The following is a 19,155-nucleotide window of genomic DNA, read 5'->3' as shown; positions in this document are numbered from 1 at the left end:
TGTGTGTGTGTGTGTGTGTGAGTTAGAATTTTGTTCTACATTTTTCTTCAGCTCTGTCCAGGACCCTCTGCTGTGATCTCTGTCAGAGCAGTCAGTGGTGGTAGCCGGGTACCATATAGTTGTGCTGGACTTAGTCTGGTGGAGGCTATAGTACTTGTGGTCCATTAGTCATTTGGACTAATCTTTCCCTTGTGTCTTTAATTTTCTTCTTTCTCCCTTGCTCCAGATGGGGTGAGACCAGTGTTAGTATCTTACATGACTGTTCACAAGCTTTTAAGACTGCAGACACTACTCACTAAAGTAGAATGTAGAACATTTTGTTTATAAACTACGTTATGCCAGTTGAGCTAGATGTTCCCCAGAGCCCTCAGCCCAGTAATTTGGTCCCTCAGGGAGTTTGGATGTGTCTATGGAGCTTCCAAGACCTTCCTTTGAGTAAGTTGTACTGGCTTCCCCAATATTGTGTACTGTCTTACCCTTCGCCAAAGTTACCACTTATCTATTGTCTCTTTAGTATTTTTCCCTCCCACCTCTTCCTTCGCTTGTAACCATCAAAGATAGTTGCTTTTTTGGGGTAAACCTTTTCATAAGTTTTTATAGTAATGGTCTCATACAATATTTGTCCTTTTATGATTGACTTATTTCACTTAGCATAATGCCCTCCAGATGCATCCCTGCTGTGAGATGCTTCACAGATTCATCATTGTTTTTTTATCATCGGGTAGTATTCCATTGTGTGTATGTACTATAGTTTCTTTATCTGTTCATCTGTTAGTGGGCACCTAGTTTGTTTCCAACTTTTTGCTATTGTGAACAATGCTGCAGAGAACATGAGTGTGCATGTGTCTGTTCGTGTGACAGCTCTTATTCTCTAGGATATATTCCTAGGAGTGGGATTGCTAGATCATATAGTATTTCTATTTCTAGCTTTTTAAGGAAGCGCCATATCATTTTCCAAAATGGTTGTACCATTTGGCATTCCCAGCAGCAGTGTGTAAGAGTTCCAATCTCCCCGCAGCCTCTCCATCATTTGTTATTTTCTGTTTTTTAATTCATGCCAGTAATGTTGGGGTGAGATGGTATCTCACTGTAGTTTTGATGTGCATTTCTCTAATGGATGGTGATTGTGAGCATTTCCTCATGTATCCGTTAGTTGTTTGAATGTCTTCTTTGGTGTAATGTCTATTCATATCCTTTGCCCATTTTTCAATTGGAATGTTTGTCTTTTCGTTGTAGAGGTGTTGGATTTTCCTGTAGATTTTAGAGATTAAGCCTTTGTTGAATTTGTCATAGCCAAAAGTTTTTTTTCCCAGTCTATAGGTTCTCTTTTCACTCTTTTGGTGAAGTCTTTTGGTGAGCATAAGAACACACAAATCTTAACGAACCTAATTTTTTAAAAAGTTGAATTAAAACAAATTACCTAGTTTTTTGGTTTTTTAAGTTGTCCACCCTTACATATATAGCCAGGTAGAAGAATCACTGTCGGCTATCTACTGAAATTTCCTCCTAACTTTCAGTGGCCAAATTAAGATTCAGCCGTATCAAGTTTCTGGTTCGTCTGTCCAGTATGTCAGCCTCTTTAAAACTTGAGGCTCTTTTATTCCTCTGTACTGCAATGTAAATTTAAGTAACATATATCTTTCACACAAATTAAAATGCACTGGAAAGAGATATTTCCTGGCTCTACTTCCATCCCTTGGCAAACCAGGTAAAATCAGATGTGCTTGGTAGCATATGCAATGATCTGAGAATAGTGAAAAATTGATCACAGTTGGGGAAGAGTAGCTTTATGAATGGTTATATTGTCCCCTTTCATATGGAAGACCCAATATGAGGAAGTGGATATGGAGACTGGGGGAAAGATGAACTACCTAATGTTGGCCATACTCTGGCTGAATAGTAGGCTTAAGAAATTTTTAATCATAAATCACTATTTCTACATTGAGTAGAAATACCAGTAAGGTGGATGGTAGTACACTGTTCTGGTAGAAATGTTAGTTTGTTTAAATGAGTCCATCTCTTTTACAAATTAATTTTCTTCCCTTTCAGCTCAGAAGCATTTCTTAGGACAATTTACTGCAGATAAACTTTAATCCCATATTTAGAAGAGTAAAAATAATTTGGATAAGGGATCATTTCTAAGTTTTTTTTTATAAGTTTTTTATTCCATGTATGTCTCATTTCCAACCTTTAAATTAATGTGTTTCAGAGTATATTTATACTTGTATTTTGAGTAGTAGTTCTTATACTTTTTTGGAAATTATGCATCTGTCTATAGCAATAGATAGTTAAACACTGAATCACATTTTATGAGTAATCAATCCATTTATTTAATGAACTAATTGCCAAAAGAATTTTTTAATACTATGGAATAATTCCTTTACAATCGAAATTAAATTTTGAATAACCATATTGTTTGCATTTTTCTTTCTATACAGATGTTAAAATGCCCTATGTCATCTTTAATGGTTATGAAACAATCTCATTTTTAGTGTCTACTAAAACAGCAATAAGTATTTTTATCCTCTGGGAATAATAACCAACGGAATCATTTTCAAAGATAAGGATAAATATGTAACAATATAAATTTGTAATATGTTATATAGTTATCCAGCCAGTTTATTAAAATGCATATATTTTTAAAGTTTATATCCATACATGTATTCTACTGGACAAATTATAAATTTTCAATTGGTTATTTTCTTAATGACTTCATAAGCAATTCAGGATAATATCAGTTAAAACTACTTTTCTCATTGTAGAATACTGCATTTTTAATAGATTTTATTTTTTAGAGCAGTTTTAGATTTACAGAAAAATTGTGCAGAAAGTAGAGAGTTCCATTAGACCCCCCTCCATGCTGTACACTGTTTCTCCTGTTATTAGCATCTTACATTCCTGTGGTACATTTGTTACAATTGATGAACCAATATTGATATGTTACTAACTGAAGTTCATAGTTTACTTTAGAGTTCACAGTAGGTGTTATACATTCTACGGGTTTTGACAAGTGGGTAATGTCACATGTCCACCATTACAGCATCCAACAGAATAGTTTTACTGCCCTGAACACCTTGTGCTCCATGCATTGGTTTTTAATACAAATGTGGGAAATGGACCAATTCTGATACTTTTTAAAAAAAATAGCAAACACCTTGTCATCGTATTTGAAGTGAATTATCCTATTACTCTTTACGTAAACTAAGACTTAGGAATTAAATCTTATCCTATCTTTTGATTGACTGGAATAAGAAATAATGGGCACACTAACCCAAAAGCAAAGACAAGAAAGCAGGAAGGGACAGGAAAATTGGACAAATGGAAACAAGGAACCTGGGGTGGAGAAGGGGAGAGTGTTGACACATCGTGGGGTAGGCAACTAACGTCACAAAGCAATTTGTGTATTAACTGTTTAATGAAAAACTAATTTGCTCTGTAAACTTTCACCTAAATCACAATAAAAAAGAAAAAAAATTCTGCTAACTAGGCTTGTTTCTGCAGCTCTTCTTTATCTTCAAATCATACAGCAAAATCTGACTTAAACTATTTTCTTGGAAGTACTCTGGCAAGTCACCTTTTACCTAAAACACTTTTAGAACTCTTCCTCTACTAAGCCATGAGATTTCACTATATAACAGGAGATTTAAATGCTCTTTGTTCAGGTTTTCACAAAGTTTTAAAAATGTTGTCAAGTAAACTGGTTTTTAATAAAATTAACCATGTTTGTAGCATCAAAAAAATAATCTCAATACACACACATGTGCACACAAACTTTTGTGGACAATCATTTGATAATATAAATATACTTCACTGGGGTTTCTTTTTTTGGTCTGGAATATATCCTACAATGAGTTGGCGTAACAAAAAATAAGCTATAATATTTATCCATTATTGTAATGTCCTATTTTCATTTAGACGTAGTTTCTTAATATCTTAGTGAAAAGTATGAGCAATGTGTATGTGTTTTGATGTAGACATGAGCCTGTCTTCAGTTTGCATTGATTTCATTTATAGTGTCTCTGCTTATCAGGATCTCTCATTTATCCTGGAAGTTTTATCCTTTAAAATTTTCCTTTCAGAGAAATATCAAGATAATCCAGAGAACTGTCTCACAGTACTTCTCCTTGAGAGCTGTTTTTTTCTTTAGCATTAGTCTTTTCATTACAAAGTTTCTAGCTTGCATAGTGAAACTATCCATGGAATTTCAAGACAAATGGGAAATAGGAATTTGGGCTGTATATGTATATATATTTTATGAAATGTAATAATTACTTCCCCATCCAGATTCTTTAAAGTTTTCACAAAGTACTAAATGGAGATGAAAGGAATACTTAATCTAAATGTTTGAGATTACTTGAATCTACAGCAACCTTCTTGTTTTAGGGTACTGTATCATGGCGATTATCAAAGTAAAATCTTCCTTTTAATTTATTATTAACTTGAATTGTAGAAGATTTTTTATTTCTTATTTAATAAGAATTATTATGTGATGGCTTAGTGAAAGAGTATGTGTTTTAGACAGTATTCTTTAAAACCCTAATCCTCAAGATAATTTCAGGTTTGTCTGTGTTTATATATCATGAAGTAAAGTGGATTTCTGGCAAGTATCCAGTTAATTTTTATCATTGCAGGTAGACTGACCAGATAATGTTCCTCATATCCTCTCCTTCTGTTCCCTTTCAATGCCTTTTTTGTATTTCTACGCAACTAGTGCCCAGGAAAATTGTTGCAGGTGCCCATTTCAACAATACAGAGAAAACAGGTATACAGGGCTTGAACGAATATAGATAGTAAGAAAATTACTATGTATATGAAGCTGCATTCTTTTTTAACACACTGTAAAATTTAAAGAGATCTCAAGCAAATGATATATTTGGCCTTTGATAGACATTGGGAAAGAGTAAATAAGGATGGCTATCATTTGCTTTAAGTCCCTAGGAAACTGAGATTCCTCATATGGGGTATCTGTCATTTCTCTCCTGAAAGTAAGTCATGAAAGTTGAAGTGACAGCTTCTTCCTTAAAATATTTCAGAACACTAAACAAAAATACCCATAGGACCAATAACACATCTGAATATAGATATTTTCTGAGAGGTGTATTTACTATTGATAATCTTCTTTTAAATTTTTTGTTTCTTTCTCGCTTTCTTCTACAGCAGTTATATGCCGCTCAGCTAGCTGCAATGCAGGTTTCTCCAGGAGGAAAGCTTCCAGGCATACCCCAAGGCAACCTCGGTGCTGCTGTATCCCCTACCAGCATTCACACAGACAAGAGCACAAACAGTCCACCACCCAAAAGCAAGGTACTCTTTTGAAGAAGCTACAAGATTTGCCATTTAGAGTTTTTCTTGTCATTCAATGTTGTTTGTTGAATATCTATTTTTGTGCCAGCAAGTGGACTAAATTCTGTGTCTGCAGAGAGGTAAGAGTCAATTAGGCACAAAAACATAATGCATACAAACTTACATACATACATTTCGTCATTCATTTATTCAGCAAACACGCATTGAAAGCTATAGTAGGAAATGTGAGTGGTTTAAAAATTTATCAGATGAGTATCCTGTACCCAAGTAATTTAAGGGTACTTATATATGGAACAGATATTTATTTAAAAAAATAGCCAAATAACCATATTCAATGATGCAAAATAGTAAGTTTTATAAAGAGTTACAGATAAGGTATTTGGGAAGTTATTGGGAGCAAGAGATTACCTTCAGTAAGTGATCCTGGGAAGGTTCACTGAGGAAGGGACGGCTGAAATAGACCTCAGAGGATGAGTAGGATTAGGACATACAGAAGGTATTTTATTTAAATATTAAATAGTTATGATATGGTGCAGTATGGGTATAATATTGGATAAATCACACATACAATGACATTATTATGTAGAGATATGGAAATAAAGTATTAGAGGTAAGACTATTTAGAAATGGGCTTATTTTTGAAGCCAAGGAAACATTTCCTGGTAGAACATGGAAGGGAATCAGGGGAGATTTAAAAAAAAAAAATGTGTCTTTTTCTTTAAAAGGAGAGAGCAGCAGAAAAACTGATTAGAAATGTTCTTGTGTGTTTGTTAAGATCTTACTTAAATGATGTTCTATGAACATTAAACTTTCTATGAATGAAGTAAAAAGAGTGATCATAAAGTGATGGTCCCTGAAATAACTCAGGGAATAACCATACATACTTCTGACTGTAGCTAGAAGATAGTTAGTAGCAAACTGATGCAGTTAATTTTCCCCCAAAATAATACTTTATCTTTTGCTGAATTACCTAGAAGATTGCTTCTTCCCTCCATTTCATAAATGCCATGTTGAAATGTCTAAAGAGTAAGAGGGTAAGAGTCATCTCAAAAGCTGAAAAAAAAAAAAGAGAAAAAGATGAGAAAATACTGAAAAAGAAAATTCCAAGTTTATTTTATCCTTCCCCAGTGTCTTGGCAGCTATACTAGCATGCTCTTCACAGTTACTGCATTGCTCCAGAGGATGAACTGGCAGAGAAAAAGGATCAGCTGGAAATATGCACTCCATCCTCTGTCTCCTAAGTTCTTTTCCATGATATTAAGATATAAATGCGTTTGGGATTTTATCATAAGTTGTTTAATAATTGAGGAAGAAATCAAATATATTCAAGGACCTTAGGGTAAAGCCATGATTTACCAGCAATATATATATAAATATAGCGCAAAAATGAACTGTACACTCTATTGTGATATTAGGAAATACACATACACCACTTTTAAGATCTATTTCAGCTTGTTAGTAGACGTTGCATATTTTATGCTTTATGTATACGTATGGCCTGGTCTGCTCTTCTTTATAATCAAAGTAGCATGTAACTTTTAAAACTTAGTAGCAATTATAACATTTACTCGATACAGATTAATTTTCAAGCAGTGAAATTTTGGTGTTTCTGTGGCCTAGAACGTTTAATGTATTACATGTACAGGGTAACTTTGAGTAAAATAAATACCTGTGGCAGCATAGTCATCACACACAAACACTTGCATAAAGTATTATTCTGTTTTTCCTTGATTTATTGATGTGATTTCATATCATGTTTCAGAATGATGCTTCACATTAGGACATTTTATTTCATGGTTTTAGGGTATATAGTTCTCTTTTAAATGACTAATAAATATTTTTCTTTTTAATACTGTCTCACCAAATCACTTGTGCAAATAATCATGAAGATTTTTTAATCAATCAACCTAATCCATCTATCCATCAAATCATTTGTTCATTTATTCATCCATTCAAATCTTTATTGAATAGTTGCTACAAAGATACTTTCATAGGTAACCTTGTCAAACACAAAACTGAGTGAAGATTTGCTTTGCCAAGATTAGGAAACTACTTCATGAGCTATATTTCTAAATATTCATAGAACCCTATAGATTAGGTGTAATAGACTGATTATTTCAGTAATGTTAAAATTCTGCCACATGGCATGGTCTTATATACCTCCGTTTACTTAGTACTAGTGAAAAATAGATTGTTTCTATAGCTCTGATTGTACACAATTTAAAATATTTTATAGTTTATCTTCAAAGTTCAATTACCTTTTTAAATTAGCCCTTCACCTGGATTCTCTATCAGCCCAGAACTAAAACAGTTTCCGAGGTCAACTCTTCAGACAGGGATTGGACTGGACCATGGGACATAAAGGGATACTCGTGAGGAGTGTGCCTCTTAGCTCAAGTAGATACAAACGGGCAGCTTCTGTCTGGAGGTGAGATGGGAAGGCAGAGAGGATTAGGAGCTGGTTGAATGGTCACGGGGATGCAGGGGTGGAAAGGAGGAGTGTGCTCTCACAGTATGGGGAGAGCAATTAGGGTCACATAGCAATGTATGTACAAATTTTTGTATGGGAAAATACAAAAGTAAAATTAGCCCTTTGTGAGTTTTCTATTGTATAAAGTTTAAGAAAACTAGATGTTGTATTTCTTTACATCTGCAATTACTGTAAAAAATGTAAAAGATTTGAACAAGAAAGAAGTGTTTGTTTTTAAGTAAGAACAATTTAATAAAACTATGACCTTTCTTTGTTCAACCCTCTATTAAACTCTCTGCAACTACTCTTATGGTCAGAAAATATTTCTTAAGTGGGATTTTGCTTTAGATCAGCAGTAAAATTTAGTGGATTAAAAATTGTCAGACCAATCAGTATTACCATTGTCATTTTAATGAAGAACATAGCCTGAAAAATATAACCAACAGTCAATAAAGAGCCTCCATTGCATTACATGAATTTAGTTTCTTGCAGCCTAGAAGTGACATTTATACATAGCATAATAAATGTTTTGACTTCACAAAGCTCTTTTACCCATGTATAATAACTATCATTTATTATCATATTTCTGTTTTTAAACAATCATTTATTAGTGTCTTGAGGCTATATTCTATGTATTTTATTGGTGAATTTGCATGTCTATCTTGCTATAAAATAGAAATATATTATTAAAGGTCTTTGTGTTGTCTATATACCTACCTGGCATAAACCAAATTAATGGTTTAAGTTGAAAGTATATTTGTTGTTTGCAACAATAGACTTGTAAATCACATCCAAGCAATAATGTAAGGATAATGATCTTATTGGCAACTGTCAAAAAGCAGCCCTGTTCTCTGAATTATGTTGCCTTCCCTTCTTCCTAGGTATTCCTTTGCCTTTGATTCACAATTCCAGAGAAGGACACAAACAAAACTTATTTGCAATTTGCAAAAAAATGGAAAGGGGGAATCAAAAGGAGGGGGCTCCAAAAGACTGTAAAATTGTACAGCATGAGTCCTCTGATGCATGCTGTTTTCAATCTGCTGTGTGCCAGTTGGAGGCTTGGGGAGTGCGTGTGCACGAGAGAAAGGATAATGCTGAGAAATGATAGAGTGGCTGTGACCTCCAAGCTCAGCCTGGAAATCCAAGACATTGATTTCACTTAGCATTCCTGCTGAGAAATCTGGCGGAGTTCAGTTGTAATAAAAGAACAAGATTCTGTTCTAATGGTAATGGTGTATGACAGACATATCACTTTGTCTGTCCTCAGCACCAGAGAGAGGAGAATTGGAGAAAGGTCACCTGACCTGCCTGTGGTGTTGTAAGAGTTCTGTACTGAGTTTTGAACTGCCGCCTAGTAACATAATTATTTATAATATTAAATGATAAAGAAACCTTTAGAGGACTCAACAGTGAACCTCTAGAAACTACACTCAGGAATTGTGTTCTATAACTGAAAATATAAAAAGAAAATCTGATCTGTTCAAAGTCTGCATTGGAGAACATGGATAGTAATGCTTGTTGAGTTATATGTCCTTGAACCTGCTGTTTGAGAACTGTTTGCATTCATGTCTGACATATAGCCATTAGTTAATTTTTCTTCTTCTTTTTTTTTATGACTTGATTTTATTAGCTACAAGAGAAAAAAATTTTTTTGGTCTGTTTTGCCAAACATCAGTGATAGAGAAGTAAGAACATTAGCTGCTTTTTAAAAATTCTCAGGTGTTACATAAAATCTTTGTAAAAGCAAGTACACTTGTCTCTTTAGCAATCATTAAAATTTTTGTTCTCTGGATTCTACTTCAGATTTTTTTTTTCATTGATCAACGAAACCAAATATTTTTAGTTCTTCAGAGATATCCTTTTTACCTCACGTGTGTCTTCATAGCTGAGTTTATAGCTAAATGTTGGTAACCAACTTGAATGAAAGTCTGGAATCTTGAACTTTAGTGCATAAGAGATCCTGTTTAAAGGAAATCTTTACAATAATTCTACTTTTTCTTACTGAAAAAATTTTTTTGATTAAGATACAATTCAGCAGTATAGGTTCTTGAATCTCATATACAATAACACTACTTTGGATTTACTTATATGTCTAACAGATGTTTATTTGTTTACAGTTACCATTCTGCCACAGCATAGGCCAATATGAAATGTACTCAGTGACTTTCATTTCGTACCACATATATATTTCTTTTATTTAAATGATTTTCAGCATATCTTGCTACAATCTTTTAAAAATGTTGATACCCTTTTCTTTGAGATAGTAATTGATCTTGATACATTTTGTTTTTTAAGGATAAATTATTTCTTCCTGAAATAGTAGAATCAATACCAGCCTTAAAATAGTAGAATCAATGTCAGTCTTAAAGTAGTTGGGAAGAAGAGAATTTTTACTCAGCTTCACACTTAACTCATATAATTGTTGATAAAGAATAGGCTTGTAAATTTCACATTATCAAGAAATGCTTGTGTGTCATAGGTGTGCTAGACATCTGAATTCCACATTTTAAGTGTTTTGCCACTGCAAAATTAGTCACCTCTTGGGAAAACTGTAAGGGCAACTTGTAAATACTACTAAATGTCTCTCGGTGCTTGAGGAAAACTTAAATATCGCCTTGCAGCAACCAGGAGTAGTCAGTTTGAAAAGCTGTTGAGGAGAGAATTCCTGGGTGCTTTTCTTTAAACCTTGCTATGACCCTAGTCATACCCCTAGTCACAGTTGTGTCTCTATCAATGGCAAGAGCACACATATTGTCCAAAGCAATTTATTGTTCTTTTCAAATACTACTGGCAGAGATTTCCCATTTGCTCAGCAATAGCAACTGGGAGTTATGACAAGGAAAAGAAATGTTTCTCTTGACAAGCCAGAAACACCTCTAACCAGCTGACCAGACACAATCAAATTCTTTGAACTGCACTATCCTTATAAATAGTGCTTCAAATTCAGAAGCAAGAACTGGAACTTTATGGTTATCTGATACTCTTTCATAGGTACAGTAATGAAGCTCTTTCCCAATTTGTTAGTCATGTGGTTGTGTTAGTAATGTCAGGATTGCCAGTGACTCCTATTAGAACACGTATTCTTTGCTGTAATGGTACCAATCACATAATTTCTTCATGTTACCAAGTAAACATTATATCAATGCACACTGATCTGCAGGACAGAATTTCATAGTTCAATATCATGAGTCACAAACTGTGGTTCAGATACATACAAGGTTACTTAACAAGCTGTGGTTAAGAGCTTGGCTGCTAACCAAAAGATTAGCAGTTCAAATCCAGCAGCCACTCCTTGGAAACCCTATGGGGCAGTTCTACTCTGTCCTATAGGGTCGCTTTCTGAGTCGGAATCAACTTGACAGCAATGACTTTGGTTTTTTGTTTGGCTATGAGAAATCAGAGGATAATCAAGATTTCATCTTGATTGAGAATTAATTCTACCAGGAGATTTGGGAAGTAAAGACATTTTTAGTAACTTGGAGGGAGTGTTTTGTAATGCCAAGTTGGGAGCAAGTGGAAGACAGAATACAAAAGTATACATACAGTATAAACACAACCAAATCACCAACAACACAAACTATAAAAGCATTATTTTTAATATTATGAGAAACACATACTTTAAAGATAAAGCACAAAACATCAAAGAGATTTTAGAAGTTTGAAATGGACCAGGAAGTGCTAATGTCTCCATAGGAGTATTAACATGGTAAATTTTTTTAAGTTCAAAAACGACTGCGCAATATAAGTATAAATGCATTTAATATTTTTTACATTTTATCTGGCCATGAGAAATGGTGGGTAGTAGTAGTTTCTAGAGATGTAGTTTCCAATATGTGGACGTTTCCCAGAATACTACTATTTACCTTATTCTTGGAGCTTTTCAGGGCACAATCTCAACTCTTACTCACCACACAGGGCTAGGACTGGTTTCTGAATGTGGTATACTTTAGTAATCCACAGTGTTGAAATAGGATTAATAAAAGAAGAGCTGTCATTCATCTCTATATGTCAGTATCATATAAAATCAGTGATCCATCCTGAAACTGTTGAACCTGGTCCTTTTGTAGATTCCATTTCCCCTAAAACATCAGAATAGAAAAGGATGTTAGTCTCAGCTAATTATGACCACATTGAAATAGGTTGTTTTCTATTCTTGTGTTTTAAACTCCACCTAACATTTCAGTCAAATACTAGGATGGCCCAAATATCTTGCTCCATACAGCTGCTTTATGCTGTGTTGAATAGCTGTTCTATTTCCCTCACTCTCCCTATATTCCAGTATCTGTGAAATAACTATTTTGTGAGCCTTTGAGATATGATTTGGATGTGTCACACTCAAGAGGTGAATACATTTAAGAAGAATCACCCCATAGGGTTTAACTGTAAATGTGGCCCATTATCATTATCATCACTTCCTGGGTGGGACGTATTTAGAGTAGACATAACATAGTCGGCCTGTCATTTTGAATAAAAGACTTTCCTTTTTGTGGTCTCATGTTGCTGAACTGAAATATGTTAAATGAAGTGTTATCAACAGAACCCCTGTGATGAGCCTCCTCCTTTCCTTTTCATCTTAATTCAGTTGGCAGAAATAGAAAACAGATAGGTACTTAATAACCCTTTCAGGACCGGCAGTATATACAGTTACCACTTGCTTTTTGTACCTCTGGGGTTCATTGGGAAGCTACTGTCCAACGGACAAAACATGTTGCCGGCAGCAGGGCCCTATATAACAGTTTGAAATGGAAAAAAACAGGCATGTGCCCCAAATTACCCTTTTTACCCTTTTATTGTATGCCCTGGTTGCACAGTGGTTAAAGCACTCGGCAATTCAAACCCACCAGCCGCTCCACAGGAGAAAGATGTGGCAGTCTATTTCCATAAAGATTTACAGCTTTGTAAACCCTCTGGGGCAGGTCTACTCTGTCCTATAGGGTCACTCTGAGTTGCAATCAACTTGACCGCAGTGGGTTTGGTTTGTTTTTCTGGTATGAGGTGATGCTGAATCATTGAATTTTTGGTAGAAAAAACATAAATTTTGAAAATTTTTATCTGGTACTCGTATGTATGTCTGGACTCTGGGGGTAGAATTTGTGTTCATAAGGGGTACACATATGTACCTCTGGACTCTGAGAATATGGTATGTGGAATGATGCATAAAACAAAAACCATATTACCTACCAAAAATTCAGACACACTCAATGATTCAGCTTGCCCGCCATTACTGAAAACACATAGTATCAACAGAAAATTAAAAGGAAAAAATAATTGAGTCATGAAAGGGTTACAGAGGCTTTTCTGAGCTCAATGGTACTAAATGTCAAAATAGGTCATTTGGTGATGTATTCTTATGACTGGAAGGGTGGACAGGGTGTTTAACCAAAGTTGTACCATAAAACAGTAAAAAGTATAAAACAGATAGACTAAATATAACATTAGCATTAAAAAAAAAAAAAACAGGAAATATGCAGAGGGATTTAAGTAATGTCCTCAGAAATTAACTGACCAGGGCTATGTTTCCCAGTATTCTCACTTTGTTTTGACAGGAACCTACCTTGAACATAGCAGCCAGCTCTGATGAGCCGTGTCAAAACTTTTTAATAATGCAAACCATAGGGAACATGAGACGATGGGGAGTTTGTGCAGACACAGGGATATCCACAGAATCGCACTTTTTTTAACGAAAGATGTGCTCTAAAATATGTTCAACCCAAAGAGCTCCCTTGTCCAAAAGCTGTGAGTTAAAAAATGTTTTAAATTTTAAAGCCAGGCAGTCAGTGCTAAATATTTTAGAGAAGAAAAACAGAACAGTATGAAAAGAGGTCCCTGTGTAGGAGAAGTAGAAGTATCTAGTACAATCACTGTGAACAACATGGCTAAAAATGCTGAGTCATTACTTCAGAGATTCAAAAAGCAGAAGTACACTTCTGGAGTTATTTTGCTTCTTTGGGAATCATTTATCATTTTGCTTTCCTAAACCATACTAGAAATCCATTGAAATCCTTTATTCCCTATCCTAAATTATTGATCAGTGCCTCACTTGAGCTGTTGGTAATTGACCACTTTTCATCACGTTAGCCCCCACCGTACTGAAACTGTTTGAATAGAAAACTGATAAGTGAAACTATAGAGCACTACTCTCAACCTCAGAGTAAACTGTCTCTCTCTACCTCATTAAATATATTCTGCTTCCACATTCCTCCTTACTCATAAAATGTGAAGAATTTTATTGGTCTCTCACAGAGATGCCTCAAAGTATAGATTTGTTTTTAAAATGACAACAAATACTAATGTTTCATTTAAGTTTCACATTTATTCATTAGATTTTATCGAGAGATTTTTTTTCGTAGAGAAAAGAAAGCATTGTATTAATAGTTTTAAATATTACAAAATGAAGATGGAAAAGAAAACAAGACAATAATTGAATAGACATAGATGTGAGAGTCAAAAAATAGAAAATAAACTGAAGACATGCAGAATAAACTGAAGACATGTTTAAACAAAATATATCAGATGCCATTAATAGAATTATGGAAGTTCAAGTAAGAAGGAAGCCCAGATGATATTCAGTCCAACACACAATAACCCAAGCACAAGGCCATTTTACCTCTTCTTAGACTACTACAGTGACAGGGAGTCTACCATGCCATGAGGTGGCATTGTTTTATTCAGAATAACTCTTCATATCACAGTGTTCTTATTGAAATAGAACTGAAATCAGCCTTCCAGGATGTGAACTTGTGGTTCCACCAAATGGCAATTTTATTTGTGAGTTATCTCCCAGTTGCGGGTGACAGAAAACCCAACTCAAATTGTAATAAGCAAAAAAGGAGATTTATTATTCACATTTGAAAAAAAAAAGCTATACTTGCTTCAAACATGGCTTTATTAGGGGCCCAAACAATATCACACAGAACTGGTATCTGTCTCTCAACTCTGTTCTCTATGTTGGCTTCATTCTTAAAAAGCCTGCCCCTTTTTGGTGTCTATAAACTCTGTGTTTATATCTACCATCTATTGATTCAACAAATATTAATTTATGCCTATCATGTGCCAAGTTCATTTCAAGGCAGTAGAACTACAGCTGTGAACAAAGCAGTGTGTGCTCTTAAGATTTTGCAGCCTAATGGGAAGAGACAAATTATGAGCAATTAAACAAATTGATAATTTTATTTATTGGTAAGTGCTGTGAAGAAAATAAAACATGGTAAAGAAGTAGACAGGGCCTGGGGACAGTGGAGGGGATCTTCTTGAGATAGAGCTGTAAAGGAAGCCCTCTCTGACACCTGACTCTTGGTCTGAAGAAAGAATATGCCAAGCAGGAGAAATAGCAAGTGCAAAGGCACGTGTGAATGAGGTTGATGAAGTCAAGGTTTAGAAAAAAGGCTGGGGTAGGTGATATGCAGTGAACAGGAAGGGAGAGTGATAACGAATAAGGCTGGGGAAGAGAGAAAAGCCAGAATTTGTAGGACTGTGTCATAGTAAGGAGTTTGAATTATATTCTAAGTGCATTCATTTTTAAAGGGAAATGATGTGATCTGATGTATAGTTTCATCCGTCACACAAATCCTCAAACTGTTGTAGTTAACTACTGACTTTCTTTCTTGGAGTATGCGGTCTTTGGGGCAAAGGAAAAAAACATTTTTTTCCCCCCTTTATATCCTCTAGGTCAATTAAATTACTGTTCTAAGCGTCTCTACAATACTTACTTTAGAAAGACTTTTTTCATTAGTGATATAAGAAAACACACACATACATACACACACACACACAATCGATGCTACCAGTCACCACCTATATGAAATAAAAGGCTGAGTTTTTGGAGTGATATTTCTGTACTGTCGCATGAGTGTTTTAAAATGGTCACCATAATTGCTATATACTAGTGCTCATAAGCATTTGGAACTCTTATTTTACTTAATACCTGTTGACCAGGTTAACAAATCAGATAAGAAAATAGACCCTAAGTTCTGCTTAATCTGATTTTTGTTTTCGCTTTTTATTTTTTTAATTTTTGGCTTTTACCCAAAGCTTTATAATCTAGCTTTATTTAAACAAATCTGCCAAGCCCAGCAGACATTTAACTATTTTTAAAAAATTAGTGAAAATCTTAGAGTAGTTTTTTAAAGTAATATTAGCATAATTTTCGTCATTAGGATAAGTTTACAACCTCCTAAATTAAGTATTTTTGAAAGAATAGCTTTCTTTCAAAAATCTCTCTCTTTCTGTGTGTGTTTTTTTTTTCTTAGCTTATCTTTCCCTCCTCTCTGTCTCTGCTAACCAGATTCTTCTTAGTGGTATTTGAATATTTGAGCCAGAATGTGTCCAAAAGTTATATAAGTTCTCCATCATCATTCATAAAATTTTTTACTGCTGCTAATAACCCAGCTGAAGAACATGGTCATTCTCAATTATGGTTCTTTAAACAAAGACCAGAAATTGTATGACATGATTAGTGTTAAATGTGAAAAAATGGCTTTAATAAATGCACAGTGAGTGGCATAATTGCCATTAACAGAATTATTGCTTAGGGTGTGCTTGATATGATCAAAGGAATTTGCAAGTACACATACCTTATCTAATGTATCCTGAAGTTTTAGAATGTAAGAGACACATAATAATCATTTGAAATACAGAATTCTTGTGTGCGGTGGAGTCGTTTCTGATTCATAATGACCCTATGTGACAGAGTAGAACTGCCCCATAGGGTTTCCTGAGCTGTAATCTTTATGGCAGTAGATTGCCAGGTCTTCTCTCACATGAAGCCGCTAGTGGGTTTGAACTGCCAAGCTTTCAGTTAGCAGCCGAGTGCTTAACCATTGCACCACCAGGGCTCCTTGAAATATAGAATAACGTGTTTTTCTTTTTAGGAAAAAAAGAATCATTTATAACTCTGCTTTTAGTTAAAAATATATTTATAATTTTTTTCTCATACTGAAAGAAGAATTATGCTCATTGAACTTTTAAATGTTAAATTTGATAAGTTTTCTAATTAATAGCAGAATATCAAATATTGCTAAGATGAACCTGGTTATTAGAGTGCAGCCTGAAAAGCGGCATTCCTACAAAAATGCAAGTACTAAATATCATGAACAGCTAGGAGTTTCCTTAAACCTGAATCATTTACATACGTCTCCTGAGGATCTCATGGTAAGAATGTGCCCCTTCCCTAGTTCTGCAGTTTCTTATAGATAATATAATGGTATGTTCCCTCTTGTGATCTACGAGACTTCAAATAGCAATATCCTACAGCTTTTAGCAGCTGCACTTCCAGTTACGGACTATCTGATTCCATTGGGTGACTTTTTCAGAGCTCAAAAGTTTAAAAAATAATCCTTTATGGTTTTGATTTTTCAAAAGGATGAAGATGAGATCTCTAAATTTGAATTTAGAAACTAAAGGCCAGAATTTTCATCTAACAGGTTATATAGTATCAAAATAATATAAAGAGAAACAAAATGTGTACTCAAACAGATAAACATTTATTTTCTCCCAGATTGTTTGCCAGTTCCAGAAAAGGCTAATAATCTCAAATTTTCATAAAACCACAATTTCTTACGAAAAGTTTATTATAGTGGTTTTCAAGACTAATCATCAATATTGGGACTTTATCAGAGACTTTAATTTGAATTGGGCCTTTCAAGAGCCAAGGAGTTTTATTTTTTTCTGGTTTATTACATAATTCGAGTTGTTAAGGTTTGTTCTGCAATTTTGATGACTTTTGGCAGGGTGGGTATTTCATAAATAGGAGAAAAAGAAATTGAGACCAGAAATAGAAAGGATGAAATACTGCAAAAATTCTTCTCTTGTGGTATTTCCAGTAGCAGTTAAAATAACATAAGAAAAAAAACACTGTTGTGAAGTATGTTTAAAAGCATTATGACAGCAACAGGAATGTCCTTAAATAGGTACAGATTTTTGTTTTCTTTATTTCTCTATGCAGCTCTTTTGAGGATCAAAGTTTCATTTTAAGTCAGTGGGAGCTCAATATTCAGGTCAGCCCTACATGAGTACAGGGCAAGACAAGAATTTTGGGTCAAATGATGGAATTTTTAGTCCTAATTTCCATGCAAATAGTGCTATCATTTATCAAAAAAAATGATGGGTCTGATACAGTATTAATAAAGAATCATCTGAGTTATTTTTGTTTGTTTTGTTTTTGCTTGTCTTTTTCTGTTAGTGTTCATAGAGTTGCATTGGGCTAGAATTCTGGTCTATTATATCTGGGATTATAATTTATGAACTAATTGGAGGAGACATCAATTCCACAGAAGACTGACCATATTAGGAACATTTCCTTTACTCCATTAAATCTTAAGGGACTGACCCATAATATGCTCTCAATAAATGTTTACTAGATTTAATGTTTGTGTTATAAAAACTTGAATCTCAGTAATATAAACTGAACTCTTTGGTATCACTGTTTGTGATGTAGTTTTCACTATATATTAATTTTTGCAAAGTTACATTCCATAATACAGCATGATCTAAGAGAATATGTCTTTGTAAGGATTTTTAAAAATTCAGTAATATGTTTTTCAGCTATTGTCAGATGAATTTTTTTGGCTTTTAGTATAATCGTGCTTTTCTGGAATTATTGGGCATATAAACAACACTTTGATAATTTAGTGAGACAAAAATACTAAAATTTTTATGTTTAAATCCTTTAAAAACATACTTAGAATCTTGTTTTAAAAAGCAAGATCCATATAAAATGTACAGCTAATAGGATGTGACTTGTCCTAAATAAGGTATCTTCTAGTGGGAAAGGAGGAATGAGAATATCTTCCTTTGGAAGCAGACATGCTGATAATCTGTTCCAAGCAGTAGAATTTACATTTTGCTTGAAATACAGTTATATGTTTCTTCACTGATTATATAATTAAAAAAAAAATCTTGTAATGACTATGTTGTTCACAGACAATGTTTCTGAGTCACTTTTAGAAGATGTCAGGATAATATTTATTTGAGTTTTAGACAATGAAACTTTTGGACACTGTGATAGGAAAAAAAACAAAAACAATCATTAACACAGTTTAATGGGGAAGACAGACAAGCAAGCCTCCTGTTAAAATACTATGAGCTAAATGTCACTAAAAGGGAAGGAAGAAAGTTTCTAGCACAACCTGGAGAGAAATAGTACAATAAGGAAAGGATTCCTGAAGATGTGTCATTTGAGAAGTTTTTTGAAGGAAAATGGAACAGTCTTTGCAAAAATACACAAGCATTAAAGAGTAGAGTATTGAATTTCATCTGAATTATAAAAAAAGAAGTGAGGGTGACTCTAACACACATCTAGAAATTGAGGAGTGAGCTTAGGAAGACTGAAAATGTAAAGATGAGATTGCTTAAAGGTTGAAGTCTAACCTCCTGAAAACGGC

The 19,155-nt window shown here is 34.2% G+C and overlaps 1 protein-coding gene across 1 annotated transcript in view; it reads left to right on the top strand.

Annotated features, from left to right (window-relative positions):
• The window catches only part of SOX5 (SRY-box transcription factor 5), a 955,120-nt gene that overhangs the window by 881,064 nt on the left and 54,901 nt on the right, over positions 1–19,155 (top strand). The window contains exon 12 of the mRNA XM_023738014.1: positions 5,158–5,304. Within this exon, the coding sequence (XP_023593782.1) occupies positions 5,158–5,304 (147 nt within the window). The remainder of the gene's footprint in view (positions 1–5,157; positions 5,305–19,155) is intronic.

The sequence above is a fragment of the Trichechus manatus genome, unplaced genomic scaffold (genome assembly GCF_000243295.1).
Source record: "Trichechus manatus latirostris isolate Lorelei unplaced genomic scaffold, TriManLat1.0 scaffold00112, whole genome shotgun sequence".
In the NCBI taxonomy this organism is placed as follows: domain Eukaryota; kingdom Metazoa; phylum Chordata; class Mammalia; order Sirenia; family Trichechidae; genus Trichechus; species Trichechus manatus.
Note: the sequence above shows the minus strand (reverse complement) of the source record. Positions and strands in the feature narration are given on the sequence as shown.